The sequence below is a fragment of the Notothenia rossii genome (genome assembly GCF_949606895.1).
Source record: "Notothenia rossii genome assembly, chromosome: 3".
Taxonomy (NCBI): domain Eukaryota; kingdom Metazoa; phylum Chordata; class Actinopteri; order Perciformes; family Nototheniidae; genus Notothenia; species Notothenia rossii.
Window position 1 is genome coordinate 50,986,682 of NC_136901.1, and position 21,850 is coordinate 51,008,531.

General features: G+C 42.9%; 2 protein-coding genes across 4 annotated transcripts; one reads left to right on the forward strand and one right to left on the reverse strand.

Annotated features, from left to right (window-relative positions):
- Positions 1 to 1,545: 1,545 nt before the first annotated feature.
- Positions 1,546 to 8,935, forward strand: LOC307033975 (uncharacterized protein). 3 transcript variants are annotated; one of them, XM_079672606.1, is made up of 7 exons: positions 1,546 to 1,689; positions 4,173 to 4,799; positions 5,326 to 5,539; positions 5,915 to 6,201; positions 6,376 to 6,441; positions 8,314 to 8,403; positions 8,752 to 8,935. In XM_079672606.1, the coding sequence occupies exons 4-7, from the start codon at positions 5,983 to 5,985 to the stop codon at positions 8,926 to 8,928; spliced, it is 552 nt and encodes a 183-aa protein (XP_079528732.1). In that variant the 5' UTR covers positions 1,546 to 1,689; positions 4,173 to 4,799; positions 5,326 to 5,539; positions 5,915 to 5,982; the 3' UTR covers positions 8,929 to 8,935. The 3 variants fall into 3 exon arrangements, 2 of the variants coding, with proteins under 2 accessions (XP_079528732.1, XP_079528731.1); XR_013806737.1 differs by having other exon boundaries at positions 1,546 to 4,789; XM_079672605.1 differs by having other exon boundaries at positions 1,546 to 4,799.
- Positions 8,936 to 19,389: 10,454 nt separating this feature from the next.
- On the reverse strand, positions 19,390 to 20,492 carry LOC307033526 (putative nuclease HARBI1). The gene is made up of 4 exons (XM_079672040.1): positions 20,359 to 20,492; positions 20,206 to 20,277; positions 19,847 to 19,957; positions 19,390 to 19,762 (listed from the first exon to the last, which is right to left on the reverse strand). Exons 1-4 carry the CDS (start codon positions 20,384 to 20,386, stop codon positions 19,392 to 19,394), a joined length of 582 nt encoding a protein of 193 aa, XP_079528166.1. The 5' UTR covers positions 20,387 to 20,492; the 3' UTR covers positions 19,390 to 19,391.
- Between the last annotated feature and the right edge of the window lie 1,358 nt (positions 20,493 to 21,850).

Sequence of the window (21,850 nt, forward strand, 5' to 3'; positions counted from 1 at the left end):
AAGAGGGGTGCTGTTTCAGTCTTTGTAAAATGGATTTCTGATCCTTAACAGCTATGCTGTGCCCATGTATAGAATCATTTTACAGTACTACTTCCATCCTCTGTTAGTGACTGACAGGATGACATAAGAAAATGAAGGTCCACAGTGTTAACATGTAGAATACAAGTTTACCTAGAGGCCGTTTTATGATTACCCTGTCAGTGTGCTAGTTAGCTATTTAGCTAGCAAACATTAGCTGGGTGATTCTCATATTTTAAAGCAATGAATTAATGTAAATGAATGTAAAACTAAATATATATATTATTTGTCCTGTTAGCTGCTATGGACATCACTTCCTTTGACAAATTGGGTGAACTCATGATTTTGGAACAGTTCAAAAACATCCTTCCTGACAGCATTGCAACCTATATAATAGAACACAGGGTAACTTCGGCATCCGAGGCTGCAGTAGCAGCGGATGAGTTTGTGTTACTGCATAAGGGCAGGTTCGGAGGGCGTGCTGGAGATCTACCTGTGTTTGGGGGAAGTGGAAGGTCTGTTGATGTCGGGTCATTGGGGATGGATCTAAAGAAAGTGGCTTGGGAGAAATCTGAGGATACTTGTAACTATTGTCGTGAGAAAGGCCATTGGAAACCAGACTGTCCGGTGCTTAGAGCAAAATCCAAGAAAGGAAGATTTGTGGGTAAACCGGTTGCGTTTGCTGCTCCTGTGAGTAGCTGCTGTGTTGACGAGGTGCTTACGGACCACTTATGTGGACCTGAGGTTCTGGCGTCCTATGCTCCTTTTATAAGAGACGGCTTGGTGTCATTGGTGGGTAGCAATGTCAAAGTTCCAATAAAAATTTGGAGGGATACAGGTGCATTTGACTCCTTTATTGTTGACTCGGTTCTGCCTTTGTCTGAGGAAAGTGACACTGGTGACACGGTTCAGACTCGGGGGATGGGATTAACGGTTTTTCCTGTTCCTGTCCATAGGATGTATCTCGACTGTGACCTTGTTAAAGGGGATGTAGCTATTGGGGTACGTCCAGCTTTTCCAATCGAGGGGATACATTTCATTCTGGGTAACGATTTGGCAGGTGGTAAAGTCTGGGCTGATGGCCCTTCTGTGTTGTTAGTCACTGGTGGTCTGATTGAGTCAGCATCTGAGAAGCGCTCTACAGTGGTGCCAGACGTTACGGCCGCGTGTGTGATCACAAGGGCTAGGGCCAAAAGGGATCAGGACTTGCTATCACATGGGAAGTCAACTGACACAGTGGAGGTTCCATCTTTGTCTGAGTTTTCGGTGTTACTTACACACCATGAGGTGGGAGAGGAGCAACGTCAGGATGCTTCGCTGAAAGGCCTTTTTGACTGTGCTGTGCCAGTGGCAGAGAGGGAAAACGCTTCAAGTGGATACATGTTGCGTAATGACTTGTTGTTTAGGAGATGGAGGGCTGTTGATGGGGCAGGGACTGAGGTTTTCCAGCTGGTGGTGCCAACTAAGCTTCGTCCTCTTGTCCTGAAAGTCGCACATGATGAGTGTGGACACTTTGGGCTTCGGAAAACATATTGGAACATCCTGAAACACTACTTCTGGCCACGTCTTAAGACAGATGTGTCGCAGTATATTAGAACATGTCATGTGTGTCAGCTGACAGGGAAACCGAACCAGAAGATCAAACCAGCACCACTACAGCCGATACAAGTGGTAAGTGAACCATTTACACATCTCATTGTGGATTGTGTGGGCCCTTTACCATGTTCAAAGTCTGGTTGCAAATATCTGCTGACTGTGATGTGTCAAACCACTATGTATCCAGCGGCTTATCCTTTGAGGTCGATTACAACTAAGGCGGTGGTTAGGGCCTTGTTGCAGTTTATCTCAATATTTGGTATTCCTAAGGTCGTTCAGAGTGATCAAGGCTCCAATTTTTCGTCTCACATGTTTGCTCAGGTGTTGAAGCTTTTGAAGATTAAGAAGAACCAGTCAACAGCTTACCACGCCCAAAGTCAGGGTGCTTTGGAAAGGTTTCACCAGACATTGAAATCCTTGTTACGTGCTTACTGTACTGAGCTAGATGGAGACTGGGAGGAAGGTGTTCCTTGGTTGATGTTGGCTGCAAGGGAGGCGGTACATGAAGGTACGGGGTTTAGCCCTAATGAGTTGGTTTTCGGACATGCTGTACGGGGCCCCTTGGCAGTGCTGAAAGAGGGTTGTGTGGACACTGAGCCACCACGGAGCTTGGTGGATTATGTGAATGGCTTCAGACGTCGTTTGATTGTTGCTTTAAGTATGGCACGGGAAAAGTTGTCAGTGTCTCAAAGTAAAATGAAGGAGTTGTATGACCGTCGTTCGGCACGACAGGAGTTTAATCCAGGTGACCAGGTTCTATCACTTATGCCTATTGTTGGTTCCCCATTTCAGGCTAAATATTCAGGTCCGTACACTATCATTGAGAAAACTTCTGATTTAAATTATGTTGTGGCAACACCAGAACGAAGGAAGACTAAATGCCTCTGTCATGTAAATCTTCTGAAACCCTACCACAAGCGGGAGGTTAACACGGACACAGAGGTGGAGAAGGATGAGGTGCAGCCGGCTGTTGCGGTGACACATGGTTTGATGCATGAGGGAGATGTAGTGCCTGAACCTGATGATAGTTTGCTCTGTGGTCATTTGAGAAATTCGGAATCGCTAGATAATTTAGACGGGTTGTTGTCTCATTTGGCGGAATCAAGACGTGAGGAACTCTCAGCATTGGTACACAAATATCTGTGTCTGTTTGGAGACACTCCGTCGCAAACTGACTGGGCTGAGCATGATATTGATGTTGGGGACGCTCAGCCGATTAAGCAACATTTTTATCGCATGCCACCAGTTAAGCGCAATCGGCTGGATGCAGAGATTAATTACATGTTGGAGAACAAAATTGCTGTCCCATCAGCATCTAGTTGGGCGTCTCCATGTATTTTGGTGCCAAAGCAGGATGGGACACCTAGATTCTGTACTGATCTAAGAAAAGTGAATGCGGTGACAAAATCTGACTCTTTTCCTTTGCCACGGATGGATGACTGTATAGATCAGGTGGGGTCCGCAAAGTATGTTAGCAAATTTGATTTGCTTAAAGGTTATTGGCAGATCCCCTTGTCCAAGCGGGCACAGGAAATAGCAGCATTTATCACACCATCTGGACTTTATTCATATAAGGTAATGCCGTTTGGGTTAAAAAATGCTCCTGCTACATTCCAACGTTTGATGAATCGCGTGGTGTCGGGTTTAGAGGGTTGTACGGTGTATCTAGACGATTTGGTAATTTGCAGTGACACTTGGACTGCTCATGTTCAGCGCATCGAGAGGTTGTTTGAACGGTTGACGGAGGCACATCTGACTATTAATTTGGCCAAATGTGCCTTCGCAAAGGCAACAGTGACATATCTTGGCCATGTGGTGGGTCAGGGTTGTGTGGCTCCAGTTCTGGCCAAGGTCAGAGCAATATCTGAATACCCACAACCCACAACCAAAAAGGAACTCCAGAGATTTTTGGGTATGGTGGGTTACTACAGGAGGTTCTGTGAACATTTTTCCACTACAGTGTTTCCTTTGACTGAACTTCTTAGGGCTAAGGTAAAATATACTTGGTCGGTCGACTGTCAGTGAGCGTTTGATAGGGTTAAGTCTCTGTTGTGTTCCTCTCAGGCGTTAGCGGCTCCATGTTTTGATCGTCCTTTTAGTCTCCAAGTAGATGCAAGCCAGGTGGGAGTCGGTGCGGTTCTGCTCCAGCTTGACAAGGGGGGGGTGGAGAGACCCGTCAGTTTCTTTTCAAAGAAACTTAACAGTTACCAAAGGAATTATTCGGTGATTGAGAAGGAAGCGTTAGCACTCATTTGGGCGTTGCAGCATTTCACTGTATATGTGGGAGCAGGAGGACCAATTTTGGTTTACACAGATCACAATCCCCTGACCTTTTTGCATTCAATGAAGTGTCCTAACCAAAGACTGACGAGGTGGTCTTTGTTTCTTCAGGCTTACAACCTTGATGTTAGGCACATTAGGGGGTCTGACAATGTTATTGCTGACGCGCTGTCACGAGCCCCATGGCACTAAGTATGGTTAGGTCTTACCTTAATGTATATATATTGACTGTCATACTGTGATAAATCTTTCTTGCTCTGCCCATTCTTTTTAAATAGTGCTTCTCAGATACTGGTGTTGCTAAAGGTGTGGCTGGGCGTTGAAGGAGAGGATTGCTGTGTGAAGGTGGTGTTTTTTTTTGTTGTTTTTTTTCAATAGGGACCTGAGGGAGTTCCATATGTGGGGTTTTGTTTTCCATGACCTTTTGCTTTGGTTTGGGATGGGGTTGGTTGGTGGTGCCGGTGGCCCTGGGGACACCAACTTTAAGGGGGGGGGTGTGACGACCCCTGCTTCACTGCCTATGCTGGTGTGGGTGTGCCTTTGTGTGTGGGTGTGTGTGCTTCTCTCTCCCTGATTGTATCCAGGTGCAGCCTCTCTCCAGGTGCTCCCAATCTGATCAGCGCCTCCATAAAGGATCTAAGTAGGCTGCAGTGGCTCTCTCTCTGCCCGGGGAACGTAGGAGGAAGAGCAGCCCGGAACAGCTATCCTCCTGCATAGAGCTTGTTAACCCTGTTTGGTGGTCGGTTGTTTTGGGGAGTGTGAATAAACTCCTCTTTTTTCCGTACTCACGTCGTCGTCTCATCGCTGCGTTTGTTATGGCTGAGAGCCAAGCCGTGACAACTCGACTAAAATGTGCAAGGCGGCACAGGATCTGTTGGCCATACTGAAGGCAGAAGTGAGTGGCGGTATGTTTTATATATTTTTTATATATTGTATTTATTTTGACTTGGATACTGGAGGACATAGGCAGCTTGGTAACTTTATATGTTAGCCTGTGTATAAAAGCAGAGATGTAAATGTTAACTCAAAGGATTCTACCTGAGGTAACAAACATGTTTGGTATTTGTGTATAACCTATGAATATAGCCCATAAATGTTACGTTTTTGACATCATGTAACCTACATCTTGTTTAATGAAAACTGAAGACCAGGGACAGTCAGGGGAAAGCAGACCGTGTTGGTGCAGGGAGTTCTGTTCAGGACCAAATGACCAGGTTTGAATGTTGTTATATATACAATTCCCATGTTAGCCTGGACCTGTTATTTCTGTTATTCTTATTGAAATTAGATAGTCATTATTTATTACCTTCTTTTGAAAGGATTCCAGCCAGGGAAATATACAATTATTTCTTAAATAGTTCTGTTAAAGTTCGTTCCACAGTTTTGCCGCTTTTATATTACTTCAAATGTCATCTACACCCTGTCTTTCAGGTCTTTTCCTGGACTATTCCGGTCAAACAAAAACGTCAGATCCTTTCCCAAAAGTGCAAAGAAAAGAACAGGCCCTAAAACTGTTCGTGTTCCATTCTTCTTCCTCGCCTCTTCCTCAGAGAAAACCCCTAAGCCCTCTGAGGAGCTTATTCTCTTGCAAGCCGGGCTGGGAAGAAGGTCTGCACATGTCCCGGTGGATGCTGACCATAAGGAGGTAAATATGACTCTTTGGTTTTATAAGAGCAACAAAATGAAATTGGAAAAGAAAGTGTGTTCTCACAATCACTTTATCAGAAAGTTACATATTTTAGTGTTAAGATTGATATCATAATGAGTAATGGGCATCCAACAGGCATGCAAACTGTCTGTAATACAATTAAAGAACATTTTGTTAACCCCTATTTGCATTCTTTTAATCAATAGATTACAAATATCCTTTGTGAGGTCTACCCCAAGATGGCTGAGATTCAATTTGTATTTTATTTATTACAAGCTGATTTAAGAATGTTTGTAATAAAAGTAATTGATTTGAAATGTATGATCCTTCCAACAAACCGTATAAGAGAAATATATGTTTCAACCCCAACAGGAGGATCTGGTCAAATAAAGTTGTGTGTAATATCCCCGGAGGAGGAGGGCTACTCAGGGGCCAGTCTCATGAAGGCCTGGGGAGGCAAGGGTTGCCTCTACATAATGCCCGTCCAACACACTTTGGACACTTCTCCCTTGGCCCTCAAAGCACCAGAATTTGAGAGAATGACAAAGGCACGGTGTATGAGGTGTTATAAGGTTGTGCCTTTGCAGCTGCTTACAATGCATGTACAGAGTTGTAGGCCGGAGCAGATATCTGGCCCAGAGCTTGATGTCCCTTTTGAGGTAAGGCATGCTGAATGAAACATAAATGGTATTTTCTGCCTGTATGATGTACAGGTGTTTAAAATATGTCAGCACAGTTCTCATCAGCCTATCCCATACTTTGTAATAACATTGTTTTTTTCGTAACTGTATATCTTTATAACTCCTGTTATTGTTTGATGTTTGCTCTTATAGACCCACACAGATGAGTCTAATGATGATGTCAAGTTTCTCAACACCACAGAGGACTATGACAATCAAGTAAGCAATCAACACTTCGGTTTCATCCTTTTTAGTATTATTTCATGCATTTGAGCATCCAAACGCATGATGTGAATTAGTAACAATGACATTTTACAGGTGTCCACTAGGGATGTGCATCTCCATCACTGACGCGATGCAATGCGCATCTCGATACGTTGCCACGATACGATACATTAACGATACCTTTGAAACACCAGGCGATACGATACGATTCAGCCCTGTTGCGATACAGTTCGATACGATTTGATTCAACACTATGCAATTCGGGGCTATACGATGCGATTCAACACGATGCAAAATAATGATACTTCAATATGGTACGACAGAGGATTTGGTTTTATTCCTTATATGCAGCAAATCATACATTAACAAAAAAGTGCTTTACATATTTGGTTCTCTCTTCTAGTACTGCACATCCTATCATGCTGTTTATTTTTTACCTTTTTTACCTTAAAAGACTCTCCAGAGTACAGTACAATAACACCTCACAGTTAAACAATGTAAGGATGCATTGCCCATGATTAACAATGTGCAAATAACAGCTACCATAATGCAATGCCCATACAGCTGCCAGCCTGATGTGCTTCACACTCATCCATAGGCTGACTCACCAGTGAGCAGAAAGCAGTGGTTTCTATCTGAACAATAAAGAAAATAACCTTTCACAAACAGCTCTATCATAACTGCTTACAGCAAGGAAGACATTTAAACTGTTATTGGCAGTCACAGGTTGCTGTAAACTAAACACCACTCTCTCTGACAGAACACCTCACTGAGTGATTTCACTCATATGTCTAACTTTCAGGTTTCTCTTTGCAGCCGCAGACCCCATGTCGCTTCTTTATGTGCGTCGCTAAGTTCCTCGTACTACTTGTGTACTTTAAAGCGGCTCGGCATCGTTTTCAATTTGAGAGCAATTTTTCCAGTTGACCGTCTTTCTTGAAAAATCCAAAGTGTTGCCAAACGTTTGATTTGTAGGTATTGTTCGGTGCGCTGTGTTTCTCTTTCTCCTCGACTTCCGTGTGTGTTGATAACTGAGACTCTCGGCCTCCGTAGTGCGAAGCAAAGATCAAAGATCGTCTCTGCTGAGTGCTGACAGGATGAGGGGATATTATATGAATGATTCGTTTTTTTACCAATGCAAAGACGCTACAATCGATGCATCGCGAGTTCAACCCAAACTGTAGCCGATGTGCACTCTTTGAACCGGTGATCTCGCATCTTGAACGTTTATGCCGGGGCACCGATGCGAATCGGTGAATCTTAGCATCTCTAGTGTCCACTGATAAGGCAACATCATCATAAGGTGAGGAGACTACAGTGCTACAATACAGGCCTTTCTTTTTAGTATATACTTTTTAAATACTTTTTAAAATATATTTCTTTTTTTGCCATTTGTGTCTTAATGGAAACAATTTTTCCTGTGCTTTGTATTACATGTGCGATCTTCTTCTTTTTTTTGTAAATGTTTTTCCCTTATGTCACAGGTTGCTTGTCCGGTGTGTGAAGAACTCTTGTTTACCACCAGAGCTGAATGTTTTAAAATATTGTTTTTCTTTGATGTAGCTCGTCAGACCTCCTGGACAACCTCAAGGGGAAAATAGACAACTCAAAAATGTTTAAAATAAATGTCACAAGGGAAGATCTACTTCAGAGGGGCCTGAAACAGTGGGCGAGGCAGAAACAGGCCTCACCCCAGAACACCATCATCGTCTCCTTCATTGGAGAAAATGGTATTGATCAGGGGGCTCTGAGGAAAGAATTCCTCACTGGTATGGGGTCCCCGTTAAGGCTGACACCATTCGTTAAGTGCAAATGTCCTATGTTGCCAATGTGAATAATCTTGAATTTCTTCTTTCCTCTTTACAGAAATGGTCCGGGCAATTGAGTCAAGAAGGGGGACGAACGGGGAAAAAACCCAAAGTACAATGTGTCAGCATATCAGGACAACACTTTCAGGTAGGTAGCACTATGTATTGTATGGTAGTCATTGTATTTTTAAATTACGCATAATATTTCAACAAATATATATGTTTTTCCATCAATATCAAAATGTACTGTGGAGAGATTTTTGCTGCTAGTGTGGTGCAGGGGGGGCCGGCACCACATTTTCTAACCCATCACACCTACCATTATCTCTGCCATGGGCAGCTGGACAAGGATGTTGTGAAAGCAGGAACAGCATCAGTAGATATGGAGAACTTGGTCACTGAGATATTGAAACATTTTCAAATACACATACCTTTTCCCTCTCTTGAATTTAAATGTATCAGAATAAGTTTTCCTTCTTTGTCAATGCCTCATCAGGTTCAAGATGCAGAAGAAGACAGCCTAATGGCTCTCACTGACCACATCATAGCCTGTGGGTACTCTGGGCCCATTAAGGCGGACCGCAAGAAGGACATCCTAGAGCAGGGATGGGCAACTTTGAGGATAGTGAGGGCCAAAAAGAAATGTCCTCACTACCAGAGGGCCACTTCGTGACCATTCACTTCCATCGGCAGGATACTATATCCACAACATTTAAATAGCCAACTTTAGCTGCTAATTTAATGAAAATAACTAAATATATACAGGCAATAAATGTTTATTGTACCAAACACCAACACTGAGTTTAACAATGAATATTCATCTTTGTATTGTGTTTCTATGCTTCCCTCACATTCCATACATAAAACCAAGAACATATGCATTTTTCTGAACTTCACCCACAGCTGGATCAGTAAGCTATACATCTTAATGAGATACTTGTGGCCTCTCCTGCTGCTGCACAATAGACTGAATGTCAATCTCAACATTTGTACATCCGATTTGCATGAGATGGAACATTGTCTCATCTGTCAGTCTGTTTCTCTCCCTTGACTTGATGTGCTTCATCATAGAGAAGTTGCTCTCGCAGATGTAAGTGCTGCCAAACATGCTGGCCATTGAGAGCGCAAAATCCCTGAGGAGTGGAAAGCGGGACTCGGGTAGCAGTCTCCAAAAGGAAATTCCCCTCTCCTGGCGCTTTGCTAGAAAGGGGTCTGACTGTAGTTCGCACATTTCAAGCTGCAACTCAGGGGGCTGCTCGATGATTGCAGCCGAGAGGGGGTTAGTGAATAACTCGATGCGTGGCTGCATGGTGTGGAAATCTTGAAAGCGCTTCTTAAACTGCTGCTGCAGTGTTTCTATGTCGGCTCTGTACTTGGGTAATGTTTTCTCACATTCGGGGGCATCTTTCCGCATCTCTTCACATGACGGGAAGTGCGCCAGATTAGGACGGTCGGCTGAAAATCCGTCTTTAAACAGAGTCAGTTTAGTAACACATGCGTTTATGTGCGCATATAGATCCGACACGGTTTGGCATCTTCCCTGTAACCGCATATTCAGGTGATTAAGATGCGAGGTAATGTCCGCAAGGAAAGCCATGTCGAGAAGAAAATCTGTATTCCTGAGTTTTGCGCAGTACGCACTTGTATCACATTGGATGGTGTCCTCCAAGAACACAGGGATTTCTGCGCGTAGCGCAAAAAACCTCTCCAAGCATTTTCCACGGCTCATCCACCTTATCTCTGTGTGCATCTGTAAATCACCGTACGCGGCGTTCACTTCATCCAAAAAGGCTATAAACTTCCTGTGATTGAGAGACCGGTTCCCTCCTCGAATGAGATTAGTAGTCTTGGTAACTAAATCCATGACATGGCTAAAGTTAATTGATTTGGCACACAGAGCCTCCTGCAATATCAAAACGAAATTTGATTTAGGCTAATTTTTTTTTACAAAGAATGCCCACATTCAAAACCATTAGAATAGCTAACAATAATGTTACCCACCTGATGTATGATGCAGTGCAGTATTGGACAGTCAACGCCACTCTGGCGGAGGAGGCCGGCGAATCCAGTGCGCTTTCCTTGCATTGCTGGCGCACCATCGGTAAAAACAGCTGAGAGCTTGTGAAATCCTCCGTGCGCACTTACAACATTTTCAACAGCGGCGAAAATATCTTGTCCTTTGGTAGTGCCATGCAAAGAAGCCAGTTTCAATAACTCCTCGTGCACTTCAAATGAACTGTTAATGGCCCGTGTGTAGATGAGAAGCTGGCTCACATCAGTCACATCAGTGCTCTCGTCCAACGCTAAGGAAAAGTATGCACAGTCATGCATGACTTGTTTTACCTTTTGTTCGACATGATTTTATATATCAAATATTCTTTGTGTCACTGTCCGACGGGACAAAGAGACGGTTTCAAAGTTTTTAGCCATGTTGTCATCTCTGAATGCTTTAGCCATCTGCACTGCACAACTCTTCACCATTTCGCTGTCAGACAGGGGCTTCTTAGCTTTAGCAAGCTCAAAGGAAACGGCATAAGACGCCGTGAGAGACGATTGCTGTGTAGTCGTGGCCCCGGTAAAAAAGGTCTGCTGCTGGCATATTTTCCCTTTCAGGTCAGCAACGATGGCGACTCTGGCAGCTCCTGTGTGCTTTTCATATTTGTCTTTATGGGTGCTGTTGTAGTGGCGACTTAAATTGTAGTCCTTCATTGCCGATTGAGTTTCAAGACACACCAAACACATAGGTTTGCCTTTGAATTCTGTAAACAGATAATCTATTTCCCATTTTGGCTGAAAGAGACGGTTTTCTAGGTTCAGTTTTCTTTTTTGGGCGCTCATGTTTCTTTTCCCGCTAACGGAGGAAAGCCTCGAGGTAAACAGAAGACAATATACACTTGGCTGCAGGCCTCAATTTGGGGGGAGCGCCCTCTAGCGGTGAATATTATTCATTACAAGTGGGGTCTGGTTCAAATGATTTGCTTGTTTACAACTGTGAAACCAATATATTTTTGTAAATTGACTCGCGGGCCGCACAAAGTGAGGGCGGTGGCCACATGCGGCCCGCGGGCCGCCAGTTGCCCATCCCTGCTCTAGGGGGATCCGGGGGGCCCTCTCGGGAAGATTTTTTTAACATTTTAAAGTCAAATGCTTCAATCTGGTGCACTTTGAGCGCCCAATCTACTCGACTGATCTAGAGGGTACAACAGATCGGTTTGCATTTTATTAATCAAATAAGTATGTGAACATTTCCAATAACCTACCATAGCCAATAACAAATAAATGTAACTTATTTTATTTGTGTTGTTCATTCATATCTTATTTTACCAGTTAACATTTATTTATTTATGCATATTTTTAAATCTCCAGTTTTAAACGATATTTTTGGTTTACTGTCCTATAGTAGGCTATACATTGGAATGATTTCAAACCTGTTTTTATTTATCCTAATAATTATAAAGGTGTGCCTTGGAAATATTTGTTTACATAAATTGTGATCAAAACGTTTGAGACCCACTGAGATAACGTATCCCCGCGGTATCCCCTCTCTCTATCTCTCTCACTTTGGCTGTGAGTTGCGGGCGCCTGCTAAGCCAACATCCCTCACTTTCATCCCTACAGCGTCCATCATACAGGGCAAATGGAAAATGTAACTGGGTTGAAAAAAGGGTGTTATCTTTACTTAATTATGAATGTTGTTACATCAAGGCTGAAAATTCGTTTTTTTTTGTATTATATCTTGTGGAAGTGCAGATCCCCTGTCCTTCACCAGGGGGTGCTGCAGCACCCTCAGCACCCCTACTTCCCACGGCCCTGCTAACGTATGAATAAATATGGATCACAATGCTAGTTTTGACACAGAAGAGGTTGAAAATATATATTCGAATGCATATGATTATAATTATAAGCCTGCTAGGCGTCCAAGAGACCAGGAGCAGCAAAGGATTAGAATAAATAACGGCCATCGGCGAGAAATGGAGCTGTGGTGTGAGGAGAACCAGTGGAGAACAGGGCAGCTGTCTTGGTGAGTGACCGGCGTTAGCTACAGTTAATGTTAGCTAACGTCAGTCACATCACAACATTGTACAGTTAGCAATCATATATCAGGCTATAACTAAAGTGGTATTGATGGTAACATTACTGGCAGGACTGTTGATACTGACCCATAACAGAAACTAATGTGCAAGTATCAGCCGTATCTCGCGTTACCTAATGCAACTCCACACTACGCCTTACGGCGCTGTGTACCGGAAGGGAGACGCGAGATACGGCTGATACTTGACGATCTGGCGGAGAAAGGTTGTGGAGCCTCCGTTGATATGTCGTTGTAAATGGCTTGAAACAAACAAACAAACAAACACAAAGGAGACGGCTGGAGCAGTACAGCCACCACAGCGTTACCTAATGCAACTCCACACTACGTCTTACGGTGCCGTGTACCGGAGGGGAGAGAGAGAGAGCAGTGAAGGGGGGGAGAGAGATGTAATACGGTTTCCTGATAAACGTTTTTCTTGATATGCCTCAGCTGTGGAGAGTATGTGCTGCAGGGAGGTGGATGCACCTCGCAACCAGGAACGAAAGCTAGCTCCGGTCCTTTTCCTGTTAGGGAAACTGTGGACTTGATGTCCTGACAGGCTGGAGTTTGTGCAACCTGCACAAACACAAGCTCACCATGATTATAAATGGTGAAATGCAATGTAAAATTACTGAAAAAATACCAGCTCACTAAATCACAACCGCTCAAACCAACAACAAACTACTACCGCGGATTGGGCAGAGAAGGAGTCCGAGAAAGTTGCTCCCCCATGTGACGTAATGTGACGCGTTTCACGTTTAAAAAAAAAGCAGTTTTTAGTAGCAGAGCTTAAAACGGCTCCTTTCCCTCTGAATTCCTGCCCTTATGTCTTGTAAAACATATCAAATCCTGCATTCACTTTTTTAATTGTAATTTTCAAGCAAGTTTAAGAATAAATGTAGAAAAATAAAAACCTGCAAGATGCTCTTTAAACCCAACACATGTCATTCCTTGAGATGGAACACCTCACCCATTATTATGATGTCCTTGACCGAAAAAAGCAGCAGCAGTGACAAACTGTGAACACCAAGCACACATTTCTCTCCCTTCTCCGGCCATACAAGGATGCATTTATTGATTTGCACAGACTTTTGTGTATATAGGTCACACTGCCTGTCACGCCTGCAACCTGCGAATGCAGCTTTTCTTGTTTACGGCGTGTCAAAAACGACATGAGGAGAAACAGCAGGGACTTAAGGAATAGCAATTTGGCTTTGCATAACTTGCAAGAGCCCTTGATGAGCAGGAGATCATAGATGCTTTTGACTTGAACCACGCATTGCTTCTGTGTGCGTGTGTGTCTTTTTGCGGTGTGGAGGTTAAATGCCACAGCATGCCAGTTGAAACAGTGAACGATCGCTATTGTGTACTTGTACGCTTAGGGTGTACTTGTGTTTATAATGATAGTATTTAGTACAGTTGTAAAGTTATTTAGGGACATGTTGTTGTTGGGAGTTAGGGAGATACTGCCCCTTACAGGTGTGTGTGTGTGTGTGTGTGTGTGTGTGTGTGTGTGTGTGTGTGTGTGTGTGTGTGTGTGTGTGTGTTGTTGGGGCAGAATCTCTGCTCCGCGCCGTTCCTATATGAGCGGGTTCTCAAAAGAAGGAAAAATTCAAAGCAGCCAGGATAAGGGTTAAACAATAATCTGCTTTAATGGCAAAAACATACAACACATCACCTAATCACGAAGCACTCTGCAGAGTACTCCGGGCTCAGGTTCTACCACCGTGTGAGACACGTCTCAGGAACGGCAAGTCAAAAACAAGAGCGCCGATCTTCAAAATGATCACAACATTTATACACAGGTGGGGAGGAGTTTTATCGCTTGCTCTTCCCTAGCTATTTGTTATTGGCGAGTTCACTTCTGAGCGAGCTAGCCAGTGAGTTGGCAGCGTTCCATTGGTCGGTTTCACTTCTGGGCGGGACCCCAGGCAGTAAGTCTGCAGTTGTTGATTCCATCTGTTGCTTCTGTGCGTGTGTGTGTGTGTGTGTGTGTGTGTGTGTGTGTGTGTGTGTGTGTGTGTGTGTGTGTGTGTGTGTGTGTGTGTGTGTGTGTGTGTGTGTGTGTGTGTGTGTGTGTGTGTGTGTGTGTGTGTGTGTGTGTCTTTGTCCCTCTGCCCTTAGGCAGATCCCACAATCAATGATTTGGAGTCATGACAGAGGACTCTTTGACAGGACACATACTCATTCCCCCTAAAAATCTTCAACACACACACATCCTATCATGTATCTTATCACACAACAGCCACCTGTTTTTCTCTATGAAAGCCATATTTGTAAATATCCAAACGCCATCGTCCCATGACAGTCACCGAATCAGTCAACCAACATAATTTAATTGTTCTCATGGCTTAATGGCTTCCCTGAACTTCCCTTCACCCCAAAGTCAGCTTCCTAGGAATAAATACATTTTATTGATAAGCTCAAAATGACCTTTATCTCGTTTACTGCTGGGTGACCCAAGTCTCAAGGCCTCTTTTGGGGTCTGTAGTAGATAAATCATTAATTCTACAAGACTTTAACTGCCTTATATCTGAAAATATATCTGGGAATTCCCCTGTTAATTGCAAGGACTATTGATAATTAACAGAGAGACCCTTGGCAGAAGTCACTCAATGCAGAAATCACAAGTTTAACACACATTCTATATAAGGTGACATTAAAATGAATATACCAGATTGAACTTTCCTGCCATAACACGTTACTTTAATCCTTCAAATAATTCAAATAATACTTCAGTGTGTGTGTGTGTGTGTGTGTGTGTGTGTGTGTGTGTGTGTGTGTGTGTGTGTGTGTGTGTGTGTGTGTTGTGTGTGTGCTGTGTGTGTGCGCTTTCCGGTGTGTGTGTGTGTGTGTGTGTGTGTGTGTGTGTGTGTGTGTGTGTGTGTGTGTGTGTGTGTGTGTGTGTGTGTGTGTGTGTGTGTGTGTGTGTGTGTGTGTGTGTGTGTGTGTGTGTGTGTGTGTGTGTGTGTGTGTGTGTGTGGAGGGAGTACGAGACGGTAGGAGTTGTGTTCGAGTGTGGGGAAAAGTCATAATGAGTGTTATACTATTGATTGGTTCTGTAAGGTGTGGCTGTGGCCGTCAATACCAGAAAATAAAGAGAACGTTTTCTACATTGAAGGCACGAGTGATCTGTGATCTTGAATAGCGGTGAATGCTACAATATGAACAGGCTCGTGCTTGGCCGACTGGTATTGTTTGTTTATTTATTTTTTAAATTAACTAGCAACGCCGTGCTGTCATATAGCAACTACTAAGCTACTTCAGTAAAGAAATCCTGGCGCCTCCCTTGAGTACCGATAAAAAGACGGATAACGTCGGAGCTTAACGGTACCACGACCTTTAATAATTCAGCCCGGGGCCTGTTTAATACCGGGGCTCGGTAACCATCCCTAGTTCTAAGTAAGTGTTACATATTAATGTTACACTAAAAACAGAGATCAAAAGTATATTCAAGCAATTTTTTACAACATAAATAGACCTTTCATTTATGATCATTCTGACCTCAGAAAACGATAAATTCAAGCTTTAATTTAATGGTGAGGGCGTAGTGTGCAGAGGTATTTTTGCCAACGTGTATATTTGTTAGTGTTTCTGTTTGCTGTGTAGTATTTATTGGATTGCTATATTCAGATATGAATTATATAAACTAGAACTAATTGCTCCATGTGTGTCCTCGCTGCTTGTTCACACACACATTAACCTCTTAAGCCCCAAGCCTGTTTTTCAGGTTTCAGGCTCGAAAATTCCCAGAACAAATGACCATATCTTCCCTTCTAAAAGGGTTATATTCATAATATTTGTTCTCAAAGTAATAATAAACCTGTGAGTTGGATGTAGAAAAGTCAGAATCAATATAGATGTTTTTTATTTTAAAGAAAATTCAGATTGAACATGGTAAAAAACTGTAAATGATAGTGTCCGTCCAAAAGATATGTTGTACTTGTAGTGAAAACTAACCTTGGATGATGGGTTAATAGACTAACAGCTTTAGGAATCCAAAGTACAACATATAATAAGTACCCTGTATCAAGATTGATGCAAAACAAGTTATATTTGACCTTTTTAGACAGATTTAGCAAAAAAAACCTCTTCTGGGGCCATTTGGGGGGATTTTCCATATCACTGGCTCCCCTTCTTCAATTTTGACATGTGACATCTCTTTCTGATCGTTAGAGCCAATAGAATCGAAGGGAAAATTCACACTCATGTTAAAGAAAAAGATGGCGTCTTCGCGCATTCAATGAAGCTACAGAGCCTAGGAATGGCCTGTGTGGAGTCTATTTTTATATAACATTACAAGACTGATTCTTATTATTACATTATTTGCTTATTGTGCTCATTGTGTGTGCTGTGACTTTGGAATAAATGGACCCAATCACCCCCCCCCCCCCCCCCCCACGTTTTGATGGGGTGGACCAGGAACAAAGGGAAAAGTCACATGAGAAAGTGTTTAGCTTGCAATATTGAAAGTAGCAAGGTCGAGTGCAGAGACTGAGAGAACACAAAGAGGTAGTCAGAACAGCACATCGCACCGGCCTTCACTTTGTATGGGAGCCGCGCTCCCCCGCAAAGCTAGGAAGCAACATTATGGTTTCCCACTATATCTGAAGAAACGTTAGAGAAAACAAATTAGTATGATGGTGCCAGAGTAGGGAGGGACTTCCACAGGCCGGCCGAATGCTGATTGGAGGATCGTGTTGCCAAGAGACTCTATCTGAGTATGCGCACGAACCAAAGAGAACCAAGTCTAAACCATGGTATCTCTTCAGCTAGTCTTGAGCAATCATAAATGTACGGGTGTAATAAAATGTATTGTTGCACGAGGTTCGAGGCTCTTGACGGATTTGGTGGTTACAGATTACAGCTTTGCTGCCTGTGATTCCCAAAGACGTGATGAGTCCTTGGCCAAGTAATATATATATTTTGCTCTCTTTACAATAAATATTTAAATTTAGAAGTTGTCTGTCTTTTCTGGAATTCTGAACCCAACACCTGGGGGGTATACTACGACGCTGGTTTAACCTAACCTGGATGTGTTTGAGTTAGCCGGTTGGCCTAATCCAAAACATAAGCGCTCTCGCTAAGCTGTACTACGACACGGGTTATCAAGTGGATCGCTCAAGCCAGTTGTCTCCTATCTAGTTAGGTGCGCGTTCACATGAAAGGGGTGGTATTTGGAGCTTTCAACCAATCGGAGTCACGGAGAAACCTCGAGCGACTTATTTGACGGCCGAGGAGCAAACAATTATCATGAGCCGCTACGAAGATGTGAAGCACATCATAAAAGCCAAAAGCAGTACACTTGTGGCTGCCAAACGTCGCCAAGAATGTTGGCAGGAGATTGCAGACTCCGTGAATGCGTAAGTAAAATACGCATATATATATATATATATATATATATATATATATATATGCAACAGCGTGCAGCTGTGCAGCTGCGTAGCTTTAAAAAGTGTATTGGATGCACGGCACTCATGTACAAAAATAAATCCGGCGCTTCCAGATTAATTTTCTAGTTTACTGGATAAATAGACATTAAAATACCAAATTGATCATTGAGTGGCAGCCTTTTTCCCATTATAATATCATCGACCGAGGGTCACAAGTGGACTTTAAGCCTAATATTTTTGTAATCCTTTTAATTTATAGAACTTATTTTTAATTCAAGCTGTACATTACTTTTTTTTTTCGTTTTTCAGATGTAACCCCGGCGGGTCTAAAAGGACTTGGGAGCAAATAAGAGTGAAATACAAAAACATCATTCAATCTGGTAAATGTCCCTCTTTTGAGATATTAAAAAATAGAACTACACGTTTTGTATTGCTTCAATTAGTCTGTGGAAAGCGGTCACATTTTTTCACACTTCTTGCAGCCAACAGGAAAAGAAATGAGCAGAGGAAGACAGGAGGGGGCCCTCCTCCAGCAGATTTCACCCCTGCCGAGGAGCTGGCCCTCAGCAAAAATGTGGGTCGGCCCTTGATGGTAGGGGTTGAAGGGGGGGGTCTCTACAGACCCTGGTGGCAGCAGCTCCAACCACCTATTTATACAGGGTAAGAGTCAGGGAGCTGTAAACAGCCGGGATGCTATAAAACACAATTATATATCTATTTGTTTGGGAGTAAGTAACATGTTGGTCTATTTTATTGTTCTGCAGATGATGGGGAGAACGTGGTGTTGCTGCCCCCCCCAAATCACCCACTACCGAATACAGAGGTAATGTAACCTTTGGTATGTCGCCCTATATGGTCGCTGAATATGGCTAACATAGACCATTTACATTTCTTATTTTTTTCAGGCGTGCCTGGATGATGATGAGATGCTGTCTGTGTACTCGGAGAGCGCTCTGGCGGTACACTTTAGTATTTTGTTACTAATGATATGAAGTTTTCAATTTGCCCTAACACAGACAGAGAGGGTGTGGACACGTTACTTTAATTTATTTTTTCTGATTACTTGCACATGGTGGGTGGGACATGGGACAAATAACAACTCTCTATTGAAAAGATCTTTGCTTGGCTCAATTTGCAGGAAGGAACTCTTCCTCCCCCGCAGCCTGGGCCCTCCACATCTAGGGCCTCCACATCCAGGCCCTCATCACGACAAGTAATTAATTAAACTAAATGTAAAAGTATAGTTACGTTTAAAATGGTCAGCTTTCTTGCTGTGAGCCATGCTTGAATGTTAAAGCAACATATATGTGTTTCAGGCTAAAACAGACTCTGTGAGGGCCCTTTACAAAGGACCCTAGTCCAAAATATAGAAATAAATGCCCAAACGATACAACTAAATGCCCTACTCATCAAAAAAGCGAAGTTGGAGGTGGAGAAATTGGAAAGAGAAAGAAAAGTAATTGTGTAACATTCGGTCATTTATTTTCAAGTCAAATGAAAGTTGCATAAGGTGACCTTTATCTTTTAGGATACCTAAAAGAGAAATCCCTTTTTTCTTTACAGAAAAACTTAACCAAAATTATGTTTTTTTCTCTTTTTCCTTCAGGAATGGCTGAGAAAATAAAAACCAACATTAATCACCCAAGGCCTCTCTCTGTGTTATTTTTTTTATTATGCAAATGATAATGCGATTGCATCTCTAACAGCCCTGCCAGTAGGGTAGTCCAGGGTGATGGGGTCTACCACATCAGGAGGTTGGGGGTTTGCAGGAGGGGCCCTCTCCTTTCTGATGGTGGCGATGTTGTGCAGCACAACACAGGCCGTTACGATGCGGCACGCTCTTTCAGGGGCCACTCTGAGCCCCCGCAGGCAGGTGAATCTGGCCTTCAGTATTCCGAAGGTCATTTCGATCCTGACCCTGGTTTTGGCATGGGGCACATTGAAACTTGTTTGTGGCCCTTCACCAGGGTCAGGATACGGGGTCATAAGGAATGGCTGGCAGGCATAACCCCTGTCCCCGAGCAGCACTCCACTGAAGAGCCCTGAAGATAAAGGAACATTTCCATAAGTATACACAAAAGGCAGTTTAAGAAGCACAAAACAATAAGAATGTACAGTTGCCATACCCTGCTTGAGTTTGTGAGACAGTGAAGACTCTGCGAAGATCCTTGAGTCATGAACTGACCCAGGCCACTTTGCCTCGAGGCTGGTGATGACACACCTGTGGTCAGATGTGGCTTGCAAAAACATTTGGGGTTAACAAGCCTGCTTCCACAATAAGAGCATCATAGTCAGTGTAGCATCAATGTTCATTTGCAATGAGCCCATGTTATAGATACAGATAGTCCAAGTGTGAAAAATGTACTGTGTGAATATTTAAATGTGTGAGTTCCTTTAATCACCCAGACTTCAATGTGTGTTCGTGAATGTGCAAGATGTACCTGAATGTTGAGGCTGTGGATGGATTTGCGATTTACATAGTCACCTTCATTATCTCCCAGGGAAGCAGAGATCGGTACGTGTGTGCAGTCGATACAGCCAAGCACCCTGGGAAACCCTATGAAATAGTAGGCTGCATTTATTATACAACAGTGTATGTCATAGGAACAACATTCACTGTAGATATATAATCACATACCTGCCATGCTGTAAAATCCCTCTTTCATTGTCTGCGTGGGACATGTGCCAGGAAACACAATAAAGGACTCTGCGAGCCCTGTCAGAACATGTGCTACCTTATGTATAGCACTGCAGACTGTATTCTTGCTTAGATTCTCTGTATCTCCCACAGCATACAGAAAACTGCCGCTTGAAAAGTATCGCAAAGCAATACATATAGTCTGCGGCACTGTAAGGGCACAACTCTGATTTGTGGCATTAGCAATATATGGCTCGAGGAGCTGACACAGATAAGTCAGCCCTTCTGACGAAAACCTGTAGCTTTCATACAAATACTCTTCAGGGAAAGCCAAAGGGTTTACTCTTTCCCTAAATATCCTCTCCCGCCTGAGAGCGCCTCTCACACTCCGAGCTCCACAGTGTCATACTCAAATGGCGACGTCATTTTCACAGAGATTCCATTGGTCGATAGGCAGAGATTTTATAGACTTATCTCTTAGCCTGCAACCTAACCTGGTCCCGACCAGGTTAGCCGCACAGTATAAGTTACCATGGAGATCTAGCCTGCTAAAAAGAGAACCAGCTTCGTAGGACCGGAAACCCAGAATTTTCCCTGAAGTTAGCCGGCTAAGCGAAAATCCTGCTTCGTAGTATACCCCCTGCTCTACTTTTTTAAAACGGAATTGCTGTTTTATTGCTTATAGATTATCAGAACATTTCAAAGTGGACACAGCCACATTGGATATTAACCTATGGATTAACTACATCATCGTTGTTATCGTTTTAATGCCATTGAAGACCAGTTTAGACCAGACAAAGACGAAGTTAAGCCATGTTAGCGTTGTGGGCTACCTAGCGCTACTTGTTTTGATGTACGTTTTTGTTGATAACGTCGCGAGTGTGTATCTTTCAGTGTTGAGGTGGGCACCGTTAGATTCTTTGTCTTTACGATCATAAACGATGTGTTGGATGTGCAGCTAGGATAAGTAATAAGGGAGCTAGGAGTGATTTTCGGTGCAGTAATAGGTTAGCATTTTTCGCTCGGGGCTAATTCAGAGGCTCACTTTTAGCATTGTGTGTTTTTTTTTAAAAGAAAAATGAAAACGATCAGTTAAATGACTTTTTTCCCGTTATATGGATATAACATATTCATAGTTTATTAACCCTTTGGAGTCCTGGGCTAATTTGGCAGTTTTCACATACTTTTGATTTGTCTTAGCCTACTAAACCCCATTAAGAAATGTTTGGCATGTCAATGTTTGGTATCTTTTTAAGGACAACCTTGCCTATATAACCTGATAGTTATTTCTTCCATTTTGAGATACTGTATGAACATTTTGGACCCAAAATCACAAAAAAACTTAAAAACAGATTTTGAAAATGATATTATTTTTCATATAGGTAACACAAACATACACAACGAAACCATTTGAAAGCTAGAAATATATACATGGGATGTCACTATGATAATGTGAAAGTTTGATTGAGGTAGCATGAACCTATATACAAAT

Bases quoted from the DNA above. Each gene is read 5' to 3' on its own strand.
- LOC307033975 (XM_079672605.1), top strand. From the start codon at position 5,983: ATGAAGGCCTGGGGAGGCAAGGGTTGCCTCTACATAATGCCCGTCCAA. The intron at 6,202-6,375 runs GTAAGGCATGCT...TTGCTCTTATAG, and splicing joins AGCTTGATGTCCCTTTTGAG to ACCCACACAGATGAGTCTAA. The intron at 6,442-8,313 runs GTAAGCAATCAA...TCCTCTTTACAG, and splicing joins CAGAGGACTATGACAATCAA to AAATGGTCCGGGCAATTGAG.
- LOC307033526 (XM_079672040.1), bottom strand. From the start codon at position 20,386: ATGAAAGAGGGATTTTACAGCATGGCAG. The intron at 20,278-20,358 runs GTATGTGATTAT...ACTATTTCATAG, and splicing joins GGGATTTTACAGCATGGCAG to GGTTTCCCAGGGTGCTTGGC. The intron at 19,763-19,846 runs GTATGGCAACTG...CTTTATCTTCAG, and splicing joins GTCTCACAAACTCAAGCAGG to GGCTCTTCAGTGGAGTGCTG.